This window comes from Hyla sarda, chromosome 1, assembly GCF_029499605.1.
Source record: "Hyla sarda isolate aHylSar1 chromosome 1, aHylSar1.hap1, whole genome shotgun sequence".
Classification (NCBI taxonomy): domain Eukaryota; kingdom Metazoa; phylum Chordata; class Amphibia; order Anura; family Hylidae; genus Hyla; species Hyla sarda.
This window is the reverse complement of record NC_079189.1, coordinates 186,589,634-186,612,877: the sequence shown is the minus strand read 5'-3', so window position 1 is coordinate 186,612,877 and position 23,244 is coordinate 186,589,634. Positions and strand designations below refer to the sequence as shown.

At 43.9% G+C, this 23,244-nt stretch overlaps 1 protein-coding gene across 6 annotated transcripts in view; it reads right to left on the bottom strand.

The window, feature by feature from the left end:
- Positions 1 to 23,244, bottom strand: part of SYNPO2 (synaptopodin 2) — a 330,432-nt gene that overhangs the window by 79,378 nt on the left and 227,810 nt on the right. For all 6 annotated transcript variants that reach the window (XM_056565740.1, XM_056565722.1, XM_056565731.1 and 3 more), the window contains one exon: positions 9,211 to 9,986. In XM_056565740.1, coding sequence (XP_056421715.1) covers positions 9,211 to 9,986 — 776 coding nt within the window. The remainder of the gene's footprint in view (positions 1 to 9,210; positions 9,987 to 23,244) is intronic.

Below are 23,244 nucleotides of genomic sequence, written 5' to 3'. Positions count from 1 at the left end.
CAACTGTTTGCTGTCTGGGTAAGCTGGGATTTGTAGTTTTGCAGCATCTGGAGGGCCACAGTTTGCAGTGGTCTCTATACTGTAGCTCTCCAGATGTTGCAAAACTGCAAATCCCAGAATGCTGGGAGTTGTAGTTGCGATTCCTCCAGCTGTTGCATAACTACATCTCCCAACATGCCCTTCGGTGATCAGTACATGCTGGGAGTTGTAGTTTTGCAACAGCTGGAGGCACACTGGTTGGAAAATATTGAGTTAGATAACAGAACCTAACTGAAGGTTTTCCAACCAGTGTGCCTCCAGCTGTTGCAAAAGTACAACTCCCAGCCTGCATGTTCTGTCAGTACATGCTGGGAGTTGTAGTTTTGAAACAGCTGGAGGTTTGCCCCCCCCCCCCCCCATGTGAACGTACAGGATACATTCACACGGGCAGGCTTACAGTAAGTTTTCTGCTTCAAGTATGAGCTGCGGCAAATTTTTCGCCGCAGCGTAAACTTCTAGCAGGGAACTCACTGTAAATCTCCGCCAGTGTGAATGTACCCTAAAAACACTACACTACACTACACTAACACATAATAAAGGGTAAAACACAACATATACATCGCCTTACACTGTCCCCCCCCCCAATAAAAATTAAAAACGTATTGTACGGCAGTGTTTCCAAAACAGAGCCTCCAACTGTTGCAAAACAACAACTCCCAGCATTTCTGGACAGCCACTGACTGTCCAGGCATGCTATGAGTTTAGCAACAGCTGGAGGCACCCTGTTTGGGAATCACTGGCGTAGAATACCCCTATGTCCACCCCTATGCAATCCGTAATTTAGTCCTCAAATGCGCATGGCGCTCTCTTACTTCGGAGCCCTGTCGTACTTCAAGGAAACAGTTTAGGGCCACATATGGGGTATCTCCGTACTCAGGAGAAATTACACTACAAATATTGGGGGGCTTTTTCTCCTTTTTCCCCTTATGAAAAGGAAAAGTTGGGGTCTACACCAGCCTGTTAGTGTAAAAAAAATTTTTTTTACACTAACATGCTGGTGTTGCCCTTTACTTTTTATTTTCACAAGAGGTAAAAGGAAAAAAAGACCTCCAAAATTTGTAACGCAATTTCTCCTGAGTACGGAAATACCCCAGATGTGGGAGTAAAATGATCTGCGGGCGCATAACAAGGCTCAAGAGTGAGAGCGCACTATGTACATTTGAAGCCTAAATTGGTGATTTGCACAGGGGTGGCTTATTTTACAGCGGTTCTCACATAAACGCAAAAAAATAAATACCGACATGTGACTTCATTTTGGAAACCCCTCACGGAATTTAACAAGGGGTATAGGGAGCCTTAACACCCCACAGGTGTTTGACAAATTTTCATTAAATTTGGATGGGAAAATGAAAAAAAAAAGTTACCCTAAATTAGGAAAAAATAGTAAAAAAGCCCCCCAAAATTTGTAACCCCATTTCTTCTGAGTAAGAAAATACCCCGAGGGGTCTAGTTTCCAAAATGGTATGCCATGTGGGGGTTTTTTTGCTTTTCTGGCACCATAGGGGCTTCCTAAATGCAACATGCCCCCCAAAAACCATTTCAGAAAAACGTACTGTCCAAAATTCCCTTGTCGCTCCTTCGCTTCTGAGCCCTCTACTGCGCCCGCCGAACACTTTACATAGACATATGAGGTATGTGCTTACTCGGGAGAAATTGGGCTACAAATGGAAGTATACATTTTCTCCTTTTACCCCTTGTAAAAATTCAAAAATTGGGTCTACAAGAACATGCAAGTGTAAAAAATGAAGATTGTGAATTTTCTCCTTCACTTTGCTGCTATTCCTGTGAAACACCTAAAGGGTTAAAATGCTGACTGAATGTCATTTTGAATACTTTGGGGGGTGCAGTTTTTATAATGGGGTCATTTATGGGGTATTTCTAATATGAAGACCCTTCAAATCCACTTCAAACCTGAATTGGTCCCTGAAAAATAGTGAGTTTGAAAATTTTGTGAAAAATTGGAAAATTGCTACTGAACTTTGAAGCCCTCTGGTGTCTTCCAAAACTAAAAACTTGTCAATTTTATGATGCAAACATAAAGTAGACATATTGTTTCTGTGAATCAAAAATTTTTTTGGGGAATATCCATTTTCCTTACAAGCAGAGAGCTTCAAAGTTAGAAAAATGGAAAATTTTCAATTTTTTAATCAAATTTTGGGATTTTTCACCAAGAAAGGATGCAAGTTACCACAAAAATTTACCACCATGTTAAAGTAGAATATGTCACGAAAAAACAATCTCGGAATCAGAATGATAACTAAAAGCATTCCAGAGTTATTAATGTTTAAAGTGACAGTGGTCAGATGTTCACAAAACGCTCTGGTCCTAAGTTGTAAAATGGCCTGGTCCTTAAGGGGTTAAAGTTATAAAATTATATTTATCTTCCAATCTTAAGTGCCGTAGAGGTGATGCTTAGCAACACCACCTTCCCTTTTTTTCATTATTGATGTGCAGAGATCTGTGCTGGAAACTAAGCAGGAAGGGTGGGGGAGGGGGTGTGCACATTGTAGCTCAGCACTGCCTCTATGGCACTTCAGATTGTAAGTAAACATGATTTTATAACTTTGCAAACAGCTATCAGCTAAGAGACCATGTAAGCTATGTGCAGCTCTGAGCAAGATGTAGAGCTGACAGGTTCCATTTAACCTCTTAAGGATGCAGGTCATACAGGTACACCCTTGTACCATGGTACGTAAGGAGGCAGGGCTTACCTTCATGCCCCGACGACTTAAAGGGCTACTCCGGTGGAAAACTTTTTTTTTTTAAATCAACTGGTGCCAGAAAGTTAAACAGATTTGTAAATTACTTCTATTAAAAACTAAACTGCTAAATACTACAGAGGAAATTATTTTCTTTTTGAAACACAGAGCCCTCTGCTGACATCACGAGCACAGTGCTCTCTGCTGACATCTGTCTTTTTTGAGAACTGTCCAGAGTAGGAGAAAATCCCCATAGAAAACATATGCTGCTCTGGACAGTTCCTAAAATGGACAGAGATGTCAGCAGAAAGCACTCTGCTCATGATGTCAGCAGAGAGCACTGTGCTCGTGATGTCAGCAGAGAGCACTGTGTTCCAAAAAGAAAAGAATTTTCACTGTAATATTCAACAGCTAATAAGTACTGGAAGGATTAACATTTTTAATAGAAGTAATTTACAAATCTGTTTAACTTTCTGGCACCAGTTGATGTAAAAAAAGTTTTCCACCGGAGTACCCCTTTAAGTGCTTTTAAAGCAACTGCAGGAGCTGCACTTCCCTCAGAGCAGTAAGTGTCAGCTACCATTAGTAGCCTGACACTCACTGCTTATGCCGAGCAGAGATAGGATCTCACCGATGCACGGCATTTAACCCTTTAGACACCATGTAAATGCCAATCACGGCGTCTAAAGTGAAAGTAAAAATTTGTGGTAGCTCAGATGGGCTTACCAAAACCCGGTGACGTGATCGCGAGGGTTCGGTAAGCTAAAATGGTGGAGGAGGGTACCTGCTTCCTGCCACCAATCACTGATGTGGCCTGGCATAGCCAATCACACTACTATCATGGCCGTAAATGTTGGCACTAAATGTTGGCACTCCTGAAATTTTTCTAGAAAATGAAGTATTTCTCACAGAAAAGGATTGTAGCAACACATGTTTTGCTATACACATGTTTATTCCCTTTGTGTGTATTGGAACTAAACCAAAAAAGGGAGGAAAAAAACTAATTGGACATAATGTCACACCAAACTCCAAAAATGGGCTGAACAAAATTATTGGGACCCTTAACTTAATATTTGGTTGCACACCCTTTGGGAAAAATAACTGAAATCACTTCCTATAACCATCGATAAGCTTCTTACACCTCTCAGCCGGAATGTTGGACCACTCTTCCTTTGCAAACTGCTCCAGGACTCTCTTATTGGAAGGGCGCATTTTCCTAACAGCAATTTTAAGATCTCTCCACAGGTGTTCAATGGGATTTAGAGTTGGAGTCTTCAGAACTCTCCAGTGCTTTGTTGCCATCCATTTCTGGGTGCTTTTTGATGTATGTTTGGGGTAATTGTCCTGCTGGAAGACCCAAGATCACGGACGCAAACCCAGCTTTCTGACACTGGGCTGTACAGTGCGACCCATAATCCATTGGTAATGCAAAACATTTGTGCTTAAAGAGGTACTCCGGTGCTTACATATCTTATCCCCTATCCAAAGGATAGGGGATAAGATGCCTGATCACGGGAGTCCCACAGCTGGGGACGCCCGGGAGCATGCACGCGGCACCCCGTTTGTAATCAGTCCCGGAGTGTGTTCGCTCCGTGTCTGATTACGGTCGACCGCAGGGCCGGCGGCGTGTGACGCCACGCCTCCGCCCCCATGTGACGTCACAAACGGGGTGCCGTGTGCATGATCCCGGGGGTCCCCAGCGGCGGGACTCCCGCGATCAGGCATCTTATCCCCTGTCCTTTGGATAGGGGATAAGATGTGTAAGCACCGGAGTACCCTTTTAAGGGGTTAAGTATGCCCTAAGAAAAGATTTTAGGGAGACTCATCAGATTCCCTAATCACTCATCCCTATTATCACCATTAGCCCAAATTCATGCACTAATACATGTTAATTCAAATATTGACTAAAAACTGGTGCTCCCAACCTAACTGACATTAATAAAAGATGGCAGGACCATGGTAGAAATGACCCTCTCTTATTATCCCTGGAATCAAAGAACTTGGTTTGGGAGTTTCAGCGTTTGGTGATGTGATGTCACATGGCCACTTATGCAATCAGCAGCCTCAGCACCGAACCTGGAGGCGCTGGACACAAGGAACCGAATTCTGTGCTGTGATCCCAGCAACGGTGTGGGAGCAAGAAAGGTAAGAGAGTGCTGTTTCTTTTTTTTTTTTTTTACTGCCCTACTCCCCCCCCCCCCCCCCCCCGGCAGGTATTGGATAGGGTTAAATCACCAATACTAAACAGGAAGATTTTGGTCTTGATGCACTGAACATTCCAGATATTTTGAAATCTGAAATTTCATTGGCAAGGGGGCTTAAAGGGGTACTCCGGTGCTAAGACATCTTATCCCCTATCCAAAGGGAATAGGCCCCTGTGATCGCCAGTTATGAGACCCCGGAGCGAACCTGCTCCGGGGACTGATTCTAACAGGGTGCTGCGTGCAAAATCACGGGGGTCCCCAGTGGTGGGACCCCCACGATCAGGCATTTTTTCCCCTATCCTTTGGATAGGGGGTAAGATGTCTTAGCGCCGGAGTACCCCTTTAAGTGAAAAGATATTTTCCCCAATTACATTATTTTCCCATGTATAATTGTTTGTTTTGCATGAAAAATTACGCATTTGCAATACCCCCGATGTATTTTTCAGGATCATAGCAATTCATAGCATTTACCCAAAAAATTATTTGAAATAAGTGTTTTGACTAATGGAGATTAGTAACATAACGATCATAAAGCCAATGAGAATGTTCTAAACATATTGGGACCAGCTTTACATTCAAGGCCACTTTCACACTTGCGGATTCTGGTTAGTACTTTGGATCAATATTTGTAAGCCAAAACCAGAAGACGAACCTGAACAGAGAAAAGAATTGTTCTGCTTCCTTGTTTGGACCCATTCCTGGTTTTGACATAAACAAAATATTGATCCAAAATACTGACTAAAATATGCAGGTTTGAAAGCAATTTTGCCTGTGGTACTAAAAACTATTTCTTATGACCAATTGTGTTTCGTTACCGTTATCTGATAAAAACATATAAAGGGCAATGCATATGCATTATATTTATTATATTTCTCATGGTGTTGATGATTTTCTGTCTGGAAAATCCTGAGAAATATGTATCGTATTTTTCGCCCTATAGGACGCACCGGCGTATAAGACGCACCCAATTTATAGGTGCAAAATCTAAATAAATAAAGATTTTGGACCCAATAGTGGTCTTCAACCTGTGGACCTCCAGATGTTGCAAAACTACAACTTCCAGCATGCCCGGACAGCCATTGGCTGTCCGGGCATGCTGGGAGTTGTAGTTTTGCAACATCTGGAGGTCCGCAGATTGAAGACCACTGCATAGGAGGTAATACTCACGTCTCTGCTGCCGGCCGGGTATCCTCGCTCTCCGTCGCCGCCATCACATCGTTACGCACGCCGACGCACGTACGTGACGACGTGATGACGAGGAAGGAGAGCGCCTGCCTTATAGGAGATCCCTGAACGGAGAAGACACCGAGGAGGCAGGTAAGGTCCCTCCCGGTGTCCTGTAAGCACTAACCCGGCTATTAAGTCGGGCTGTTCGGGACCGCCGCGGTGAAATCGAGGCGGTCCCGAACAGCCCGACTAAACAGCCGGGTTAGTGTCACTTTCCCTTCAGACGTGGCGGTCAGCTTTGATCGCCACATCTGAAGGGTTAATACAGGGCATCACTGCGATCGGTGATGTCCTGTATTAGCCGCGGGTCCCGGCCGTTGATGGCCGCAGGGACCGCCGCGATAGGGGTGTATTCGCCGTATAAGACGCACCGACTCCCCCCCCCAGTTTTGGGGAACAAAAAGTGCGTCTTACACAGCAAAAAATACGGAATACATCTATGGCCAGCTAAAGTGGCTGGTACGATAATTGATGGATTTATTCATTCATTCATTCTTTTATTCTTTTATGCATTTCTGCAATAAAGGTTAACTAAAACAAAGGCTTTCTTTCACACAGAGCTTCTCCTTAGAATTTAAAGGGGTACTCCGCCCCTAGACATCTTATCACCTATCCAAAGGATCGGGGATAAGATGTCAGATCGCGGGGGTCCTGCCGCTGGAGACCCCCGGGATCTCGGCTGCAGGACCCATCTGTTGCGGCTTCCGGAAACGCTGGCTTCGGCTCCTGACCACGGTGACGTGAGATCGTGAATTACCGTCACACCCCCTCCCATAGACTTGCATTGAGGGGGCATGGCGTGACATCACACGGGGGCAGAGTTGTGACGTCACGATCTCACGTCACCGTGGTCGGGAGGCGTTAGGATGAGAGCCTTCAGCGCTGCCGGAAGCCGCAACAGGTGGGTGCTGCAGCTGAGATCCCAGGGGTCCCCATCGGCAGGACCCCCGCGATCAGACATCTTATCCCCTATCCTTTGGATAGAGGATAAGATGTCTAGGGGCGGAGTACCCCTTTAAAGCATTTTCATATTTTTGCTCATATTAACAAGTCAAATTGCATCAATAACAAGTCAAGTGAATGGAGCTTAAAGTTATTCTCTAGTATTAAATTAAGTCATGCGTACATATTCATACATTCATACATGTCACACAAGATATTCTTAGTAAACCTACCGCACAACTGTGTCAAAACTCTAAGAAGTGCTGAAAAGTATTCCTTGAATTCTTGCCTAAGCTTTGGGGCTCGCTTCTTATTTACAGCGCCCTTACCTCAGCACTGCATTCCAACAGTTTCTCCTGTCCCTTCCCTGAAGTTTATGTGACATCTTCAAGCAGCTGATTAGATAAACAGATAGTCATACACTGGCCGGGCAACGCTTCAGGACAGTCAGATGCTGCTTTTATTTTGCAATTATTTTGTTGTTGAAAACAAACTAACAGTTCGTTCTATTTGGATTTTTAATTATTCAAAAAAATATTGTAATTTCAATTTTTTTTTTAACCCTGAACCCTTTATTACCTCAGCTAATTTTATGCACAAAAATGACAACATGAAAACACATACTTATAACTCAATCATAACGTCACTATAGAAATAATTCATATGATATGACTATAATATATAGTGAGATGTTGCTGAGCTATATAAAAAGCAATATTCCACAACTACAACATCACCAGTATAAAACCAAATACAATTCCAAACAGAAAAAAATAAAATAAAACATAAATCATCTCTCGATACATAATAATTTAGCTCTTTCAAACAACAATCAACAGACAATATAAATAATATTTTCTATCACCATTGGGGTCAGATCTGTCTGAGCCAATTGTTATCTGGCCTGGATAGAAAAAAATTCTATATCTCATCACAGATATATGACGGTGGGTTCATACATAGTATTTTGGTGCACAGTATTTTGGTTAGTATTTGGTCTTCATTTTGGTCATTATTTTTGGCCAAAGCCAGGAGTGGGTCCAGAGCATAGAAAAAGCTGCAAATAGTTTTTCTCTGTGTTGGTTCCACTCTTGGTTTTGGTAAAAAAAAAAAAAAATACCGATGAAAATGAATCTATATATACTGACCTATATACTATGTGTTCATAATAATTGTGAATAACTATTCCGGTCATGACATGTGACAGCATTGGGAACTCAGCTTTTTGGGGACAAAATCATTTCAGGTGAACATAACCCTATGCATGGCCTTAGAAATGAAATATGATATCAAAAGCAACCATTGCAAATCCCTGTGGTTCATCAGAAGACGGTGATATGAATGACAACTATTGCCTGTCGCACAATTGCTGCTAAGATCGCTGTCAAACTTAAGTCATGCCTGCAGACTATTCCTCATTCACAGATTATTTTTTTTATTAATACCAGCACTTACGTCTGTAGTGATCAATAATATCTATAGTGGATACAACAAACATCTACAAAGACTGGTACCAATAACGATGATATATCAGTTTAATTGATAGTCAACTCTAGTTCCAGGCTATGATTTCCAGCTTCCACTACAAACCCTAGTAATGTTATCCAGGAAAGTTAAGTGAATATTGTAAAGTCAGCATGTCGTTTTGGACTACGTCAGGCTCATGTCTTAGAATAGAATTTGTGTCTGACCTCTAAAGGGATCAAGGCAGAAGAAATAGTAAGTTCATTTCACAGTCTAGCAGACTCACAAAATGGAAAGGATCAGGTAGCTACCCAGCACTCCACATGTTAGTGTCTGTCAAACTGTCTTCTGCAAGGATCATCAAGCTCCTCATCCAGTCTCACTCGTAGGCTTACAGTCCATCTCAACAAGTCTCATTTTACTTTGCAATGAACTATCAATTAACCTCTTTTGAATTGTCGAGCTCTTTCATGCAACACACATTTCTCGTACAGACACATAGATGCTTCGTATTATTGTAGCAGAAGAGTAATCACTATTGGATAAAAGTAGGAATAACAGATTACAGGCCATAGGAAATCAGTGCAAGTGTCCAAATACAAAAAGTAATGAATGGCCAAATATATGCTACTTACTGGCGTGCCTGGCTCTGTGTTTGTTAGGTCTGGTGTGATCCTGCTGATCCTCCTCGCTTTGCTCTGAGTCTTCTACTGTGATTCCAAAGGAGACAGTAGAAGGAGGTTCCACTGAGTGCCCACCTTCCTCTACAGACCTAACACACCCCTCAGCAGGCAAAGATCTGGACTCATTTTCTCTGCCAGAGCAGTCTAAGATCAGTTCAACCCTGGGGAAAGTTGTTTCTTGTGCGTCTCTGACTGGGATGATTTTTGCTTGCTGCTTGCCTGTTATCTGGAATGTGGTAGATGCCTTCTGTATAGGTGTCTCTTTCTTAGTAATACATGTTGAAGCATCCGCATCACTTCTTTGCACACTGTGCTCTGCTTCAGAGGATGTCTCAGCACCTAACAGAGTCACAATAGGAACACCTCCTGAATGTAAATTCCTGTCTTGTGAGAGGGACAGCTGTAATTCTACCATAGCACCTTGACGTCCTTCTGTTTTCCTTGTCGCAGGGACCTGAACCGTTGTGTCGCCCTTTGGAGTCTCAATCATTTTGGGAGTTATCTTGTGGCACAAAATGACCTCTTTATCTTTCTCTGCTTTTATCTCACCAATACCCCCCTCCATCCTTGAGTAAAATGACTGACAGTTTGTTTCAGAGATTTCATGTTCTCTAGATACAGGTTCCGGGCCTGTACGGATCTGTAGTGTGGTACTTTCTATGCATTCTTCCTTGTTAATATTTTCATCCCCATTTTTATTTTCCTCTGCCAGAGTCTTGCTAGATGTCCTGTAATAAAAGAGATTAAAAAAAAATGCTCAAGGATATGTCTGTACCCAACCTAAACATGTGCGTTGTATATGTACAGCAGATAATATAGTCCTCTGAATCACAACAGTTAAACATTTCATAAAACAAAATATAATAAAAAATAGTCTTCTATACTAAGTATCGGATGAGTAGCATAAACCATCTGTACTGTTGCATATACAGTTACTGTAGTATGAGATGAGTAGTTTTTGTATAGGCTTAGACTTTACCTATTCCTTTATGTGGAAACACACAACATGCTCTATTGAACTGATGCCACTGTCCAATATAAATGTGTACACGTCATGCTTGTAAAGCATGTTGGGTGTATACCTTATAAGAACTTCTAGACATATGGTATTTGCCCAAAAAACCAAATTTCACTGGCCAAATATATGCCTGAATAACACATTTGGCTGATATACCTTACTTAAAGGGGTACTCCGGTCCTAAGACATCTTATCCCCTATCCAAAGGATAGGAGATAAGATATCTGATCGCGGGGGTCCCGCCACTGGGGACTCCCGCAATCTCTCATGCAGTATCCGCTATCATCAGCTTCACGGGGTGAAGATCACTCCGTGTCTGATGACTCACGATCACGGGGCGGGAGTATCGTCACACCTTTGTGCCATCATGTCACGCCCCCTCAATGCAAGTCTATGGGAGGGGGTGTGGCGTCACAATGGGTGGAGCCGTGGCATCCCCATACTCCAGCCCCATGATCGTGAGTCATCAGACACGGAGCGATCTTCGCTCCGTGAAGCTGATGATAGTGGGTGCTGCATGAGAGATTGCGGGGGTTCCCAGCGGCGGGACCCCCGTGATCAGACATCTTATCCCCTATCCTTGGAAAGAGGATAAGATATCTTAGGGCTGAGTACCCCTTTAACTAAACAATTTACCCGCATGAATAGATCCTGCAAAAAATGTATATATATTTTTTTGTTCTCTTACTATGATCATCAATAGCAAATGATAGGCAACTGTATAAGTGCATAGTACCATTCATCCAGTGCAAGTGCTCAATCGTGCTCAAGAATTTGGAATGTGGACACTCAACATAAACTCCAAATGTGTACAGTTTTCAAGATCTCTGCTTGCTGTAATTCTTTAGGAACCTTCAATCTGCCCTCGTCATGTAAAGAAAATCCCAGCACTCAACAAATTGGATGCAATAAAGTTAGTGTTTGTTTGTCTCAGGTCATAATACTGGATGCACTTCCGCACTTGGGGCCTCGTTGGTGCATGAAGTGTTAAAAGACACAACTCTTAGGGGTAAAGTAACACCCCCCAGTGCACTGAACACCCAAATTTATACGCTAATAAAAATGAGTTTCCCCAACAAAAGGCATTAGGAGCAATGTTATTCACAGTCTCATCCAGTATTAGCCCGTATCAGCTGGTCAGATTCTTCTAAACTGCTAACAGCTTGTGCCAATATCTACAATATCTTAACACAAATAGAGTGTTAGGACTCTTACAGTCTCCGACTTGGCACTTTACTGACTATTTTGATAAAAAGTAGAATATTCCTGACATTCTTAACCTGTAAGACGGACTGTAGAGCCAATAACCTGCATTAACTCCAGACATATTAAAGTTGTTGTGCATCCTTATTATCATTCACATGACCCGGATATCTTATTATTTAGTCATTTTCCAGCAAATCCCCCTGCAAGAGGAAATGTAATAATAATGGATCTGTCATTTGCCTGGTTGCTGATGTTTTATTACTCTAACAGCTCATATACCCTTGGACAGCAAGAAGAAATAATGTTATAGGCCATAAACTATTATTATACAGAGTACACAATTAGATATCATGCCTTTTATCATGATAATATACAAAAACATTGCTTTAAAAATATTTTAAAACCTTAATATAATAAAGCCTTTTTTTGCTAGCTATTCCACTGTTAACAGCAATATTTGAATCCAAACACTATTAAAACTATAGGTTTTCATGCATGAGCTACTCATTTCAAGTCTGGCCTCAACATTTTATTTGAGTGACCTTCAACTACGTCAACTGTCTAATGTATGAAGACCCCCAACTCTCGCCCGAACTATGATGTCGGGGGAGATCAGGACTGGGCATTTGGGTTTGAACAGCTCGATCCTTTGGTTCTCAGAGAGAAGAGCTGATGCCATGAGTCTGGCAGCAGCGTAACACTCTTCTCTTAATTTTGAACGAATAAACACTTGGCCAAGTCAAAAGTTCATGTGCATGGACTGATCAGAATAGATAGTCATCAGCATGGGCCTAAATAGACACCACAGGACCCCGATGCTAAAAATTGCCATGGGCCCCCCTGCGCCAGGGCCAGACTGGGACCAAAAATGGTTCGGGCATTTTAAAATAAGCAACCCATTTTATTTTTGGTGGTGGTCCAACTGCTGGGACCCCCACTGTTCACCTCGGTTCAAGTGGCTCACCAGCTATTGCTAAGCTACAACCATCATATCTGGAGAGTCTCAGGCATTATGGGGGAAATTTATCAAAACCTGTCCAGAGGAAAAGTTGCCCATAGCAACCAAGCAGATCGCTTCTTTAATTTTTCAGAGGCGATCTGATTGGTTGCTATGGGCAACTCAGGAACTTTTCCCCAGGACAGGTTTTGATAAATCTCCCCCTATGGGAGTTGTAGTTGTGCAACAGCTGGAGAGCCACAGATTGGGGCACAGTATTACTCATCATCAATGCAGAACTCACAAGTGACTACAGCTCTGATGGGACAGTCAGGAGAATATACAATACCAATGGCCAGAGGGACGTCTTCTCTTTTGATCCAGGCACCAGGACTTCTTCCAGCTATATCTACTATTTGCAGAGTCTGACACCCAGACATCATTGGTTTCTCACTTTATTGGCAGATCCTCATCCTCTATATCAAAACAATAATGCTGCAAAATACTATACCCCCTGAATGTAATACTGCCACATACTGGACCCCCTGAAAAAAAATACTACCATGCACTGTACCCTCTGAATATAATAATACTGGCACACACAATACCCTATGAATATATTAATAATACTGCCACACACTTTGCCCCGTTTATACTGCCAGACACAGTACCCTCTAAATATAACAATGAAACAATTGTAAAACAAAAAGAGAAAAAGAAACACTGCCGAACATCCACAATTTGTATTTTTATCTACTTGCTTCTCAGCATAGATTCAAACACTAACAGGTTGTTAGTATTCATTTTGATCAAAACGTACAAGCCCACTCGCCACGTCAAGGCCACCTATTTAGAGTGGGTCCCTAACCCAACATTGGTGTAGTGCCGGGCGGCGGCCACCACCACCACAACATCAAACCCACAGGGGGAGCGACCCAGTGGCCAGGCAGCCCAACTGCTGCCCTACCAAGCCCCTGGCTCCGGGCCACAGCATCCCACAGACAAAGCATCACAAAAACAATGACCGCCGCAGTGCAACCACACCGATGTGAACACCTACCAAGTGCTCCCTGCCAGAGGGCTGGGAGAATGCTAGGAGGAAACCCTTATGCAGTCTCCTGCTAATTAAAAATGCCTTGGCCGAAAGGGTGGAGCAGAGTGCTGGCTATGAAAGAGGGGCCAGGCTACAATTGTAAAACAAAAAGATAAAAAGAAACTCAGTCGCACATCCACAATTTGTATTTTGATCTAATTGCTTCTCAGCATAAATTCAAACACTGACAGGTTGTTAGCATACATTTTGATCAACAAAGTACAAGCCCACTCGCCAAGTCATGGCCATCTATTTAGAGTGGGTCTCTAACCCAACAATGGCATAGCGCCGGGCAGCGGCCACCACCACCGCAACACCATGCCCACAGGGGGAGTGACCCAGTGGTCAGGCAGCCCCACTGTTGCCTGACCAAGCCCCTGGCTCCGGGCCACACCAATCCACAGACAAAGCATCACAGTAACAATAGGTAAGGTAGTCAGGTAAGGGACCCACTCTGACTAGGTGACCTTGACGTGGCGAGTGGGCTTGTACTTTTTGATCAAAATGTATTTTTCAAAATTTTCAAAATACGGTTTTTGTGAAAATGACGGGAACATGCCCCTTTTCTGAGACCACGTCCCCTTTCCCGGTGGCCACGCACCTTTTTTGGTTTTCTTAGCAAAAATAGAGAGTTAGTCGGGGTTTTTCCAATTCTGGCGCAAATTCTGGCGCAGACAGAATTTCTGGCGCACTGTGACAGAATTTGGCGCACAACCCGACAAAACATGTCAGGTTTGCAATAGTAAATGAGGGCCATTGTTTTACCTAGCGTGCAACAATGTCCCTCCATTTTCAATGCCAGATTTGGAGAAAGGAAGAGCTGCTGCACAACCTCTTTAGTATCTCTACATGCATGACAAAAATCATCATGCTACATACAGGCATCATATAAATACAAACCTACACATACAGAGACACATACTACACAAGTGTATAAACACAGTACAGTCTATACATCACATATACATATATTTGCACATTACATACACAGTTTACACATAATACACTCACTTTATGTAAGCTGGGTGCTGTGGGGGTCAGTCACCTCATGATGCACATCGCAGGGGATGGGTCACTCTGGGTTCCTCCCCTTCTCCTCCATGTCCTGACTCCTGAGGTAGGGTTCATGATATTACACCAGCAGGAGGAGCTGCCGCTGGTTGTAATAGAGAACAGTGAAGACGGAGGCAAAGGAGCATGGAAAAAGGTTTCTTAAAGGAGATATCCAGTGGTGAAAAACATATCCCCTATCCTAAGGGTCCGACCACTGGGCCCTCCACGGTCTCCTGTACGGGGCCCCAACAGCCCGCGGGAAGGGGGCGTGTTGACCACTGCACGAAGCAGCAGCTGACACGCCTCCTCAATACAATTCTATGGCAGAGCCGGAGCGCTGCCTTCGGCAATCTCTGGCTCTGCCATAGAGTTGTATTGAGGGGCGTGTCGGCTGCCGCTTCGTGCAGTGGTCAACACGCGCTGTCTGGCCAGCAAGCATGGGGCCGTACAGAGAGGTCACGGGGGGCCCCAGCGGTCGGACCCCCCGCGATCTGAAACGTATCCAATATTCTTAGGATAGGGGATACGTTTTTCACCACTCGACTACCCCTTTAAGGTAGCACAGGAACTCCTCTTAAAGGGGCACTCTACTGGAAAACTTTTTTTTTTTTTTTTAAACGACTGGAGCCAGAAAGTTAAACAGATTTGTATATGACTTCTATTAAAAAAATCTTAATCCTTCCAGTACTTATCAGCTGCTGTTATAATCCCCAGGAAGTTCTTTTCTTTTTGAATTTCCTTTCTGCCTGACCACAGTGCTCTCTGCTGACACCTCTGTCCATTTTAGAAACTGTCCAGGATAGGTTTTCTATGGGGATTTTCTCCTTTTCTGGACAGTTCTTGACATGGACAGAGGTGTCAGCAGAGAGCACTGTGGTCAGGCAGAAAGGAAATTCAAAAATAAAAGAACTTCCTGTGGATCATAATAGCAGCTGATAAGTACTGGAAGGGTTAAGTAATTTACAAATCTGTTTAACTTTCTGGCACCAGTTGATTTAAAAAAAAAATGTTTTCCAGTGGAGTACCCCTTTAAGGTGGCCCTGGCAGCTTTGAGCAGCTGCCATGTAATGTGAACCTCTGCTAGCAGCCATTAGCTGCCGAGAGGTTCACTACAGGATGCTGCATGCTTGGGGGTGGGGGCCCTGGGCAATTGTACACACATACACACACATACATTCATGCATACATACCGTATTTTTCGACCGTATTTTTCGTCCATACCGGCGTATAAGACGCACCCAATTTATAGGTGCAAAATCTAAAAAAATAAAGATTTTGAACCCAATAGTGGTCTTCAACCTGCGGACCTCCAGATGTTGCAAAACTACAACTCCCAGCATGCCCGGACAGCCGTTGGCTGGGAGTTGTAGTTTTGCAACATCTGGAGGTCCGCAGATTGAAGACCACTGCATAGGAGGTAATACTCACGTGTCCCCGCCACTCCGGACCCGTCACCGCTGCCCTGGATGTCGCTCCATCGCTGTCTCTGTGTCCCCGTCACTCCGGAAAGTCTCTGCTGCCGGCCGGGTATCCTTGCTCTCCATTGCCGCCATCACGTCGTTATGCACGCCGACGCACATGCGCGACGACGTGATGACGAGGAAGGAGAGCGCCGGCCATACAGGGGATCCCTGAATGGAGAAGACACCGAGGAGGCAGGTAAGGTCCCTCCCGGTGTCCTGTAAGCACTAACCCGGCTATTCAGTCGGGCTGTTCAGGACCGCCGCGGTGAACAGCCGAGTTAGTGTCACTTTCCCTTCAGACGCGGCGGTCAGCTTTGATCGCCGCGTCTGAAGGGTTAATACAGGGTATCACTGCGATCGGTGATGTCCTGTATTAGCCACGGGTCCCGGCCGTTGATGGCCGCAGGGACCGCCGCGATAGGGGTGTATTCGCCGTATAAGACGCACCGACTTTTTCCCCCCAGTTTTGGGGGAGAAAAAGTGCGTCTTATACGGCGAAAAATACGGGTACATACATTCACATGTATCTATCATCCTGGGTCTCCTCCCAAAACTACTCCCCTCCCCCGCCGCTGCTCACCCTCAACGGATGCCGAGGATGCAGCGTGTTCAGAGGCAGGGACACTTCAGGGCTTGGGCGGCGCAGACGTGTGTGTCTGCGGGGACACCTCTGCTCCCAGCAGCGCCTGGTCTTTCCAGCCCTGCACCGGCCCGGCTGTTGAAATTTCGTTACCAGCAGTGATGGACCAACCTATCAGCCGGACCTGCTGCTGTAGCACATAGTACTGGCTATGGGGCCTGGTCGCAATTGCGACCCTTGTGACCTCTATAGCTACGCCACTCATCAGCCAAATGGACATTGAGCCAACAGCTGTCACATGTGTATGGGCACTTTTAGTCTTTGTATAGACTTTCATTTCTCATTCAATTTGTTAGCTCTTTCTGTCAGACAGTCATTGTCATTAAGTCCTCTCTCTAAAATACCCCTTTAAATATATGCAAATATTGTGAATAGTACAAATGTGCCCTGCAATTACAAGTTGAATAATATACAGACAGGCATTTATAGCTCCCATGTGAACTATAAGGCACCTAGGCATGATGAGCAATGTAGTATAGTAGTATATGTAGTATACATACCATTGAGTGAGGTAGTTACTGAATGCAGGTCATTTAGACCTAAAGGTGGGACATGGCCATTTCTTGTTCTGTCAAAACTGTAAAGTTGCTAACATCCCAGCTTGATCACATAACCAAGTAGAAATGGAATGCCAACACAGGTCACCTCCACCTCCTGCCGGTAGATGTTGCTGATACCATGGTACTGCCAAAATTACATATTTGGACGTGTGCATGTTTGTAACCTTTGGAGAGGGGGTTGTTTGTGAGTGTGATTTGAAGATGAACAGTATCAGGTATTAGCATTGCTGGGGGACACAGGCTAAGGGTTCGTTCACACGTACAAGACCCTGCACAGATTTGATGCGCAGGATTTGTAACTTCAGATTAGATGCTGTGCTCAGTCATTTTGTTTACATTGAAATCTGCAGCAGAGAATCCTGCACATCAAATCCTGCGCATCAAATCTGCGTACGTGTGAATGTACCCTAAAAAGGAAATTGACAGCAGCGAATACTGCTCCTTCTCCTGTTCTCATCCAGGAGGGGCGCAAAGAGGTGGGACCGGGCACTGGTCTGCCAGTCCAAGCCTAAACAGAAATAGGACAAAAATGTCTTAATGCTTCTAGTTTTATTGGAGACCCTATGATACAATAAAGCATACATAAAATAAAATGTTTAAAATCCCACAGGATAGGGAATAGGTTTTGTAATGTCCCAGTACAGGACATGATCCTTTACTACACTTAGGCTCTGTCAGGTTGAGTCCCTCAGTGACCTGGGGGCTCTCCTGCAGTGTCTCCCCTGCTGTTGCTATAAGTATCATTTGCTGTCATAGGATTATAGTCAGTGTATTAATGTATAGCTAGTCTAAAGGACCTGTGAGATGTCTGAAGGACCTGCGGAATGTCACGTTATGTTATGTTGTCACATTATGTTACCCAGAGAGCACTAGCTTAACCTATTAACCGCAGCTTGACCAATGGGCTTTAGTCCAGTCCTCCACTATATAAAGGGGTGGCCATTACAATTCACTCTCTTCCTTTACTGAAAACTAGCCAGTACATGTCCAGCATCTGGAAGGCCACAAAGCTACAGTCATTCCAGTAAGTCAAAAGTCTATGTCTGCTGTCACTACAAATAGTCAAGTCCAGTCTAAAGTAAAGCCTGAAGTCAAATCTCTAAAGTCTATTACAAATCTCATTGGTCTCAGCAAGCTGCGAGGTCCTTCTGGGTTCCTGGACACCTCTCTGGGAATCTGGCTTAGCTGTGAAGATAATTCCATCTGTCTTAAAGGGGCACTCCGCCCCAAGACATCTTATCCCCTATCCAAAGGATAGGGGATAAGATGCCAGATCGCTGGAGTACCACTGCGGCACCCCACTATCATTACAGCACAGAGCAGACTCGCTCCGTGTGTAATGACCAGCGATACAGGGACCGGAGCATCGTTATGTCACGGCTCCGCCCCCTCGTGACATAACGACCCACCCTCAATACAATTCTATGGGAGGGGGCGTGGCACGCCCCCTCCCATAGACATGCATTAAGGAGCGGGCCTTGACGTCATGATGCTCCTGCCCCTGTATCGCTGGTCATTACGCATGGAGCGGGTCTGCTCTGTGCTATAATGATAGCGGGGTTTCGCAGTCGAGATCCCAGGGGTCCCCAGCAGCAGGACCCCGGCGATCTGACATCTTATCCCCTATCCTTAGAGTACCCATTTAACTCAGTAAAGCCTCCGTTAAACCATAACTGGTTGTGGACTCCTTTCACTAACTAGCCATTGGAATAGTGGAGATACCGTTTGTGTGGTTCCGGTACCCAAAAAACACTCTGGAGTCACGAACACTGGGGGTTAACAACATCTTGCCCCAGGGGTTAATACCATCTGGCTCAGCCACCTACACCGCTACACCCCGTGGTCCCACCATACACCGTGGGTCACCACAGTTTTACATAACCATAGCTTCCTGTTAACCCTTAAACATGGTGACAGCCCTGTTGTTATTGAGCCCTGGAGAATTCCTTCCATGTGCACAGCTATTTTTCATTCTCTCCATTTCAGGGGCACGACCATAACTGAGTCGTTTGCAGGAAGTACGTGCACAGGTACTTCCTCCCTTACTTCTCTAGCCAATCACAGCACAACCGATCACATACTCCTTACTGCTATGCCATGGCATATTGCTATATACAATGATATACAGCTTTATATAAAGTACAAACTCTGCACTTGTGATTCCATTCACTGTGTAGGCTGGCAACAGTCACATTGATGACCCATCCTGAGAATAGATTGTCAATAAATGATGTTCAGAAAAGCCCTTAACATCTCTTTACAAATCAGAATCTATTCAGTGTGACACCATTTCACAACCCTGTAGTGAAGGGTAGCAAATGTGAGATTATTTCTTTAGGAATTGACAGAGGTTAATATGATACAGGTGATAAAAAAGATTACACCACTGGATGGTCCTGAAAGTGAGTAACATTTACTAGTTGTACAGAACAGAAAGAACATGAACTGGCAAGTAGTACAGTGGTCCCTCAACATATGATATTAATTGGTTCCAGGAGAACCATCATATGTTGAAACCATCATATGTCGAGTACATATGTCTATGTAAAAATGGTAATTGGTTCTGGGGCCTCGGAACCATTGTATGTTGAATACATATCTCTATGGGAAACTGCTAATTGGTTCTGGGATGACCATTGTATGTGGAGTGTATGGGGAGTGTTTAACAAACCAGGGTGCCTCCAGCTGTTGCACAACTACAACTCCCAGCATGCATGTACAGCCATTGACTGTCTGGGCATGCTGGGAGTTATAGTTTTGCAACAGCTGGAGGCACACTGATAGGGAAACATTGATGTATGGGGTGTATAGTGTGTATATGTATTGTATGTGATGTGTGACATCGCATACAGTACTGTACAGTTCTTTAAATACCTTCAGGGGGGACAGAATGTCCTTCATAACGATCCTGCCGACTACAGCTCTATAGGAAAGGAAGGGGAGGGCAGCCAGCAGCTCATTGGGTAACAGGAGGCAGAACGGGGACATTAAACAACTATCTGTCAGTTGCTGAAGTTGTCAGCGCTGTCAGATAGCCGTTTGTATGATGACCCCGACACACAGCAGCATCATATTTCGATGCTGCCTTCAACATACGATGGGCTCTGAGAGGCCATCATATGTTGAAATGATCATATGTCGGGGCCATCATAAGTCGGGGGGTCACTGTATATGTATTGTTCATACACAGAAGTTAGGTAATAGTCCTCAAACACTTCATGAGATGGAAAGTAGTGAAAATAATAATAATAGTCGAGTTAAACTGACAATATATTTATAGCCATGTGTACATAATATAAGTAGTAAATGTATTGTATTTTGAATGGTTGGTAAACAATATGAAATAGGGGAAGGTGGCTCTTAATAAATTTAGAGTGGTCTTTAATAGGGTACTCCACTTCTAGACATCTTATCCCCTATCCAAAGCATTTTATCCCCTATCCAAAGGGGTCCCGAAGCTGGGGACCACCGCAATCTTGGCTGCGGCACCCAGACATCTGGTGCACGGAGAGAACTTTGCTCCGTACCGGATGACTGGCGGCGATGTGGGCGGAGGCTTGTGATGTCACGGTCACTCCCCACTCGTGACATCACGGCCACGCCCCCTCAATGCAAGTCGTCACATCCCCTCCCATAGACTTGTATTGAGGGAGCGTGGCCGTGGCCGTGCTCTAAACGAACGCTGGGTGCACCAGCAGCTGGACTCCCGCGATAAGACATAAGAAGTCTAGGGGCCGAGTACCCCTTTAAGTCAGAATATGGCTATGCAGAATATGACTATGCTATGAACATGCATAGATATGCCGTGTTTTGCATCCTAGCTTTAAAGACTGTTTTGACCACACCCTCTGCACTAATCCCCATCCGCTTAATGATAAAAAGTTGAACGTTTTAAGTTAAGTATGATGTGCCACAATTTTTTTTTAATGAAAATAAATTGGGTACCTCCATTGAGCTAATTTGCATTTACCTATGACAAGTAGTGTTGGGAGCGAATATTCGCATTTCCAATTTTTACCGTGAATATAGCAAATTCGCGAATTTGCGAATATTGCGAATATATTTGCTATATATTTGAAATTGCAAATATTTGTTTTTACGCCTATGCGCATATTCCTTCTTTTCACTTGTGGGCCAATTAGAATGATGCAAATACACTTGTCAGAGGTTATCAACAACATCCCCAGCAACCAATAGTAAAGGTACCCACCCCCTCACTGTTTTCTTCCTCAAATATGCGAATATGCATATATAACGAATACACTAAATTCGCGAATATTGCCTATATATTCGCGTAATATCGCAAATTCGAATATGGCCAATGCAGCTCATCACTAATGACAAGAATCAAATGCATTAATGGCGAGAACTTGCTGAACACAAGAAGCAGCGAAGTTTCATTTCTACAGTAATCATTTCCAATGTTGTAAACTTGGATGGATAGAAAACAACAGCATTCTGCCGCTGTTTCCTCCTTAAAAGGCTGTGAACATTCGAGGTACTGTACTGACAATAACCGCTGCTGCCAGCCAAGATTCATTTCTTAGAAGCTTCACTGTATTAACTCAATTTCAGTTGGCAGACAAGACGACACTGCTAAGTACTGCGTGTGTCAAGAAAATAAAGAAAAGAAAATGAGCTGTGCCGAGTACAGACAAGCTTGCTACCATTACAATGTATGATCAAACCTCACTACATCATCACAGTGGACCCTATACATTGGAATCTTGCTGGTTTTATTGCTCTTCAGCCACCCTAAATCTCCACTCGAGTCCCCACATTCAGGAAAACATACATTTATTGGATAGTTATTTTCCAATGTTTATTCATTCTTTTTTTAAGGTTCCTTGTCTATTAATTCTTTTTTTAAGATTCCTTACAGTACACAGCTAAAAAACGGTTGTAAATAAACATAAAAATAATTGGCCCTCATTTACTAAGAAAATCGGGTTGTAAGTCTATCTTGCTTTCTTACCCGACTGCTTTTTTCCCCTGATATTTATTATTATGTCGCATCCTGTTTGTCGCACGTGGGTTTTGTTGATTTTGGTTTCGGGGAAAAATCTACAACAATTCAACAAATTCGGGTTGGAAACCTTTATAAATACGTGGGAAAGCTCAGAAATGTCGGGTTCCGCCCCTTTTTCGGGTTTGGGAGAATCCACATCGGGTCCGTCGGGAAAAAATGTTGCATCGTGTCGCAGACTGGCACACGATGTCTGCGACATGTCGCAGACAAAGATGCGCCAAAAAAACCCGACAAAAGAAGTCGGGTTTAGAATAGTAAATGAGGGCCATTGTTTTTATTTTATTGTGCGTGTTCATACAGTCTTTTAACACTTTATGGAGTCCTGATACTGATCCAACTACTAAGATTCAGTTCACACTGTCCACAGTGATGGATTCCATTAGCGTATAATGAGATCCATTCTGTCAAAGTTTTCTATGACTTGATGGTTAGAATATCACTGCTTACTGGGCTAAGTGACATAAACCCCAATAGAACCTTGGCCCACGGGACCATATCATCTATGAGGCGAGGCAAGGTAAGCACCTAACTTCATTGATGGTTTTAGGACTTTTACAACCCCTAGCATAAATTATGGAATCACCACACTTAGGCCCCATGCACACTACAGAGTATCCACCCGAAGAAATTCTGGGCAGACATTCCTTGTGCAGCAGGCGCTGCTGGAATGAATAGGACTGCTCCGACATGTTCTGTTTTCGTTTATTTTAATGCATTTCTGAGTAAATGTTGCCGAAAAAATGAACATATTCATTCTTTTGGTGAAATTGGGAATTGGAATTCCACAGTGTGCACAGTGCAGCAGAATCCCATTGAACATAATGGGAGCCTGCTGCACTGTGTGCAAGGGGCCTTAGAGAAGTCTAAAATGAAGTAAGGAGGAAGATGCTGCAGCTGTGTATTGGTGTTTTATAGTGCAAGTATTTACAAAATAGGGTTACAAAAGTAAAACATATCAGTAGGTCACGTAAGACGTCAAAGCACCAG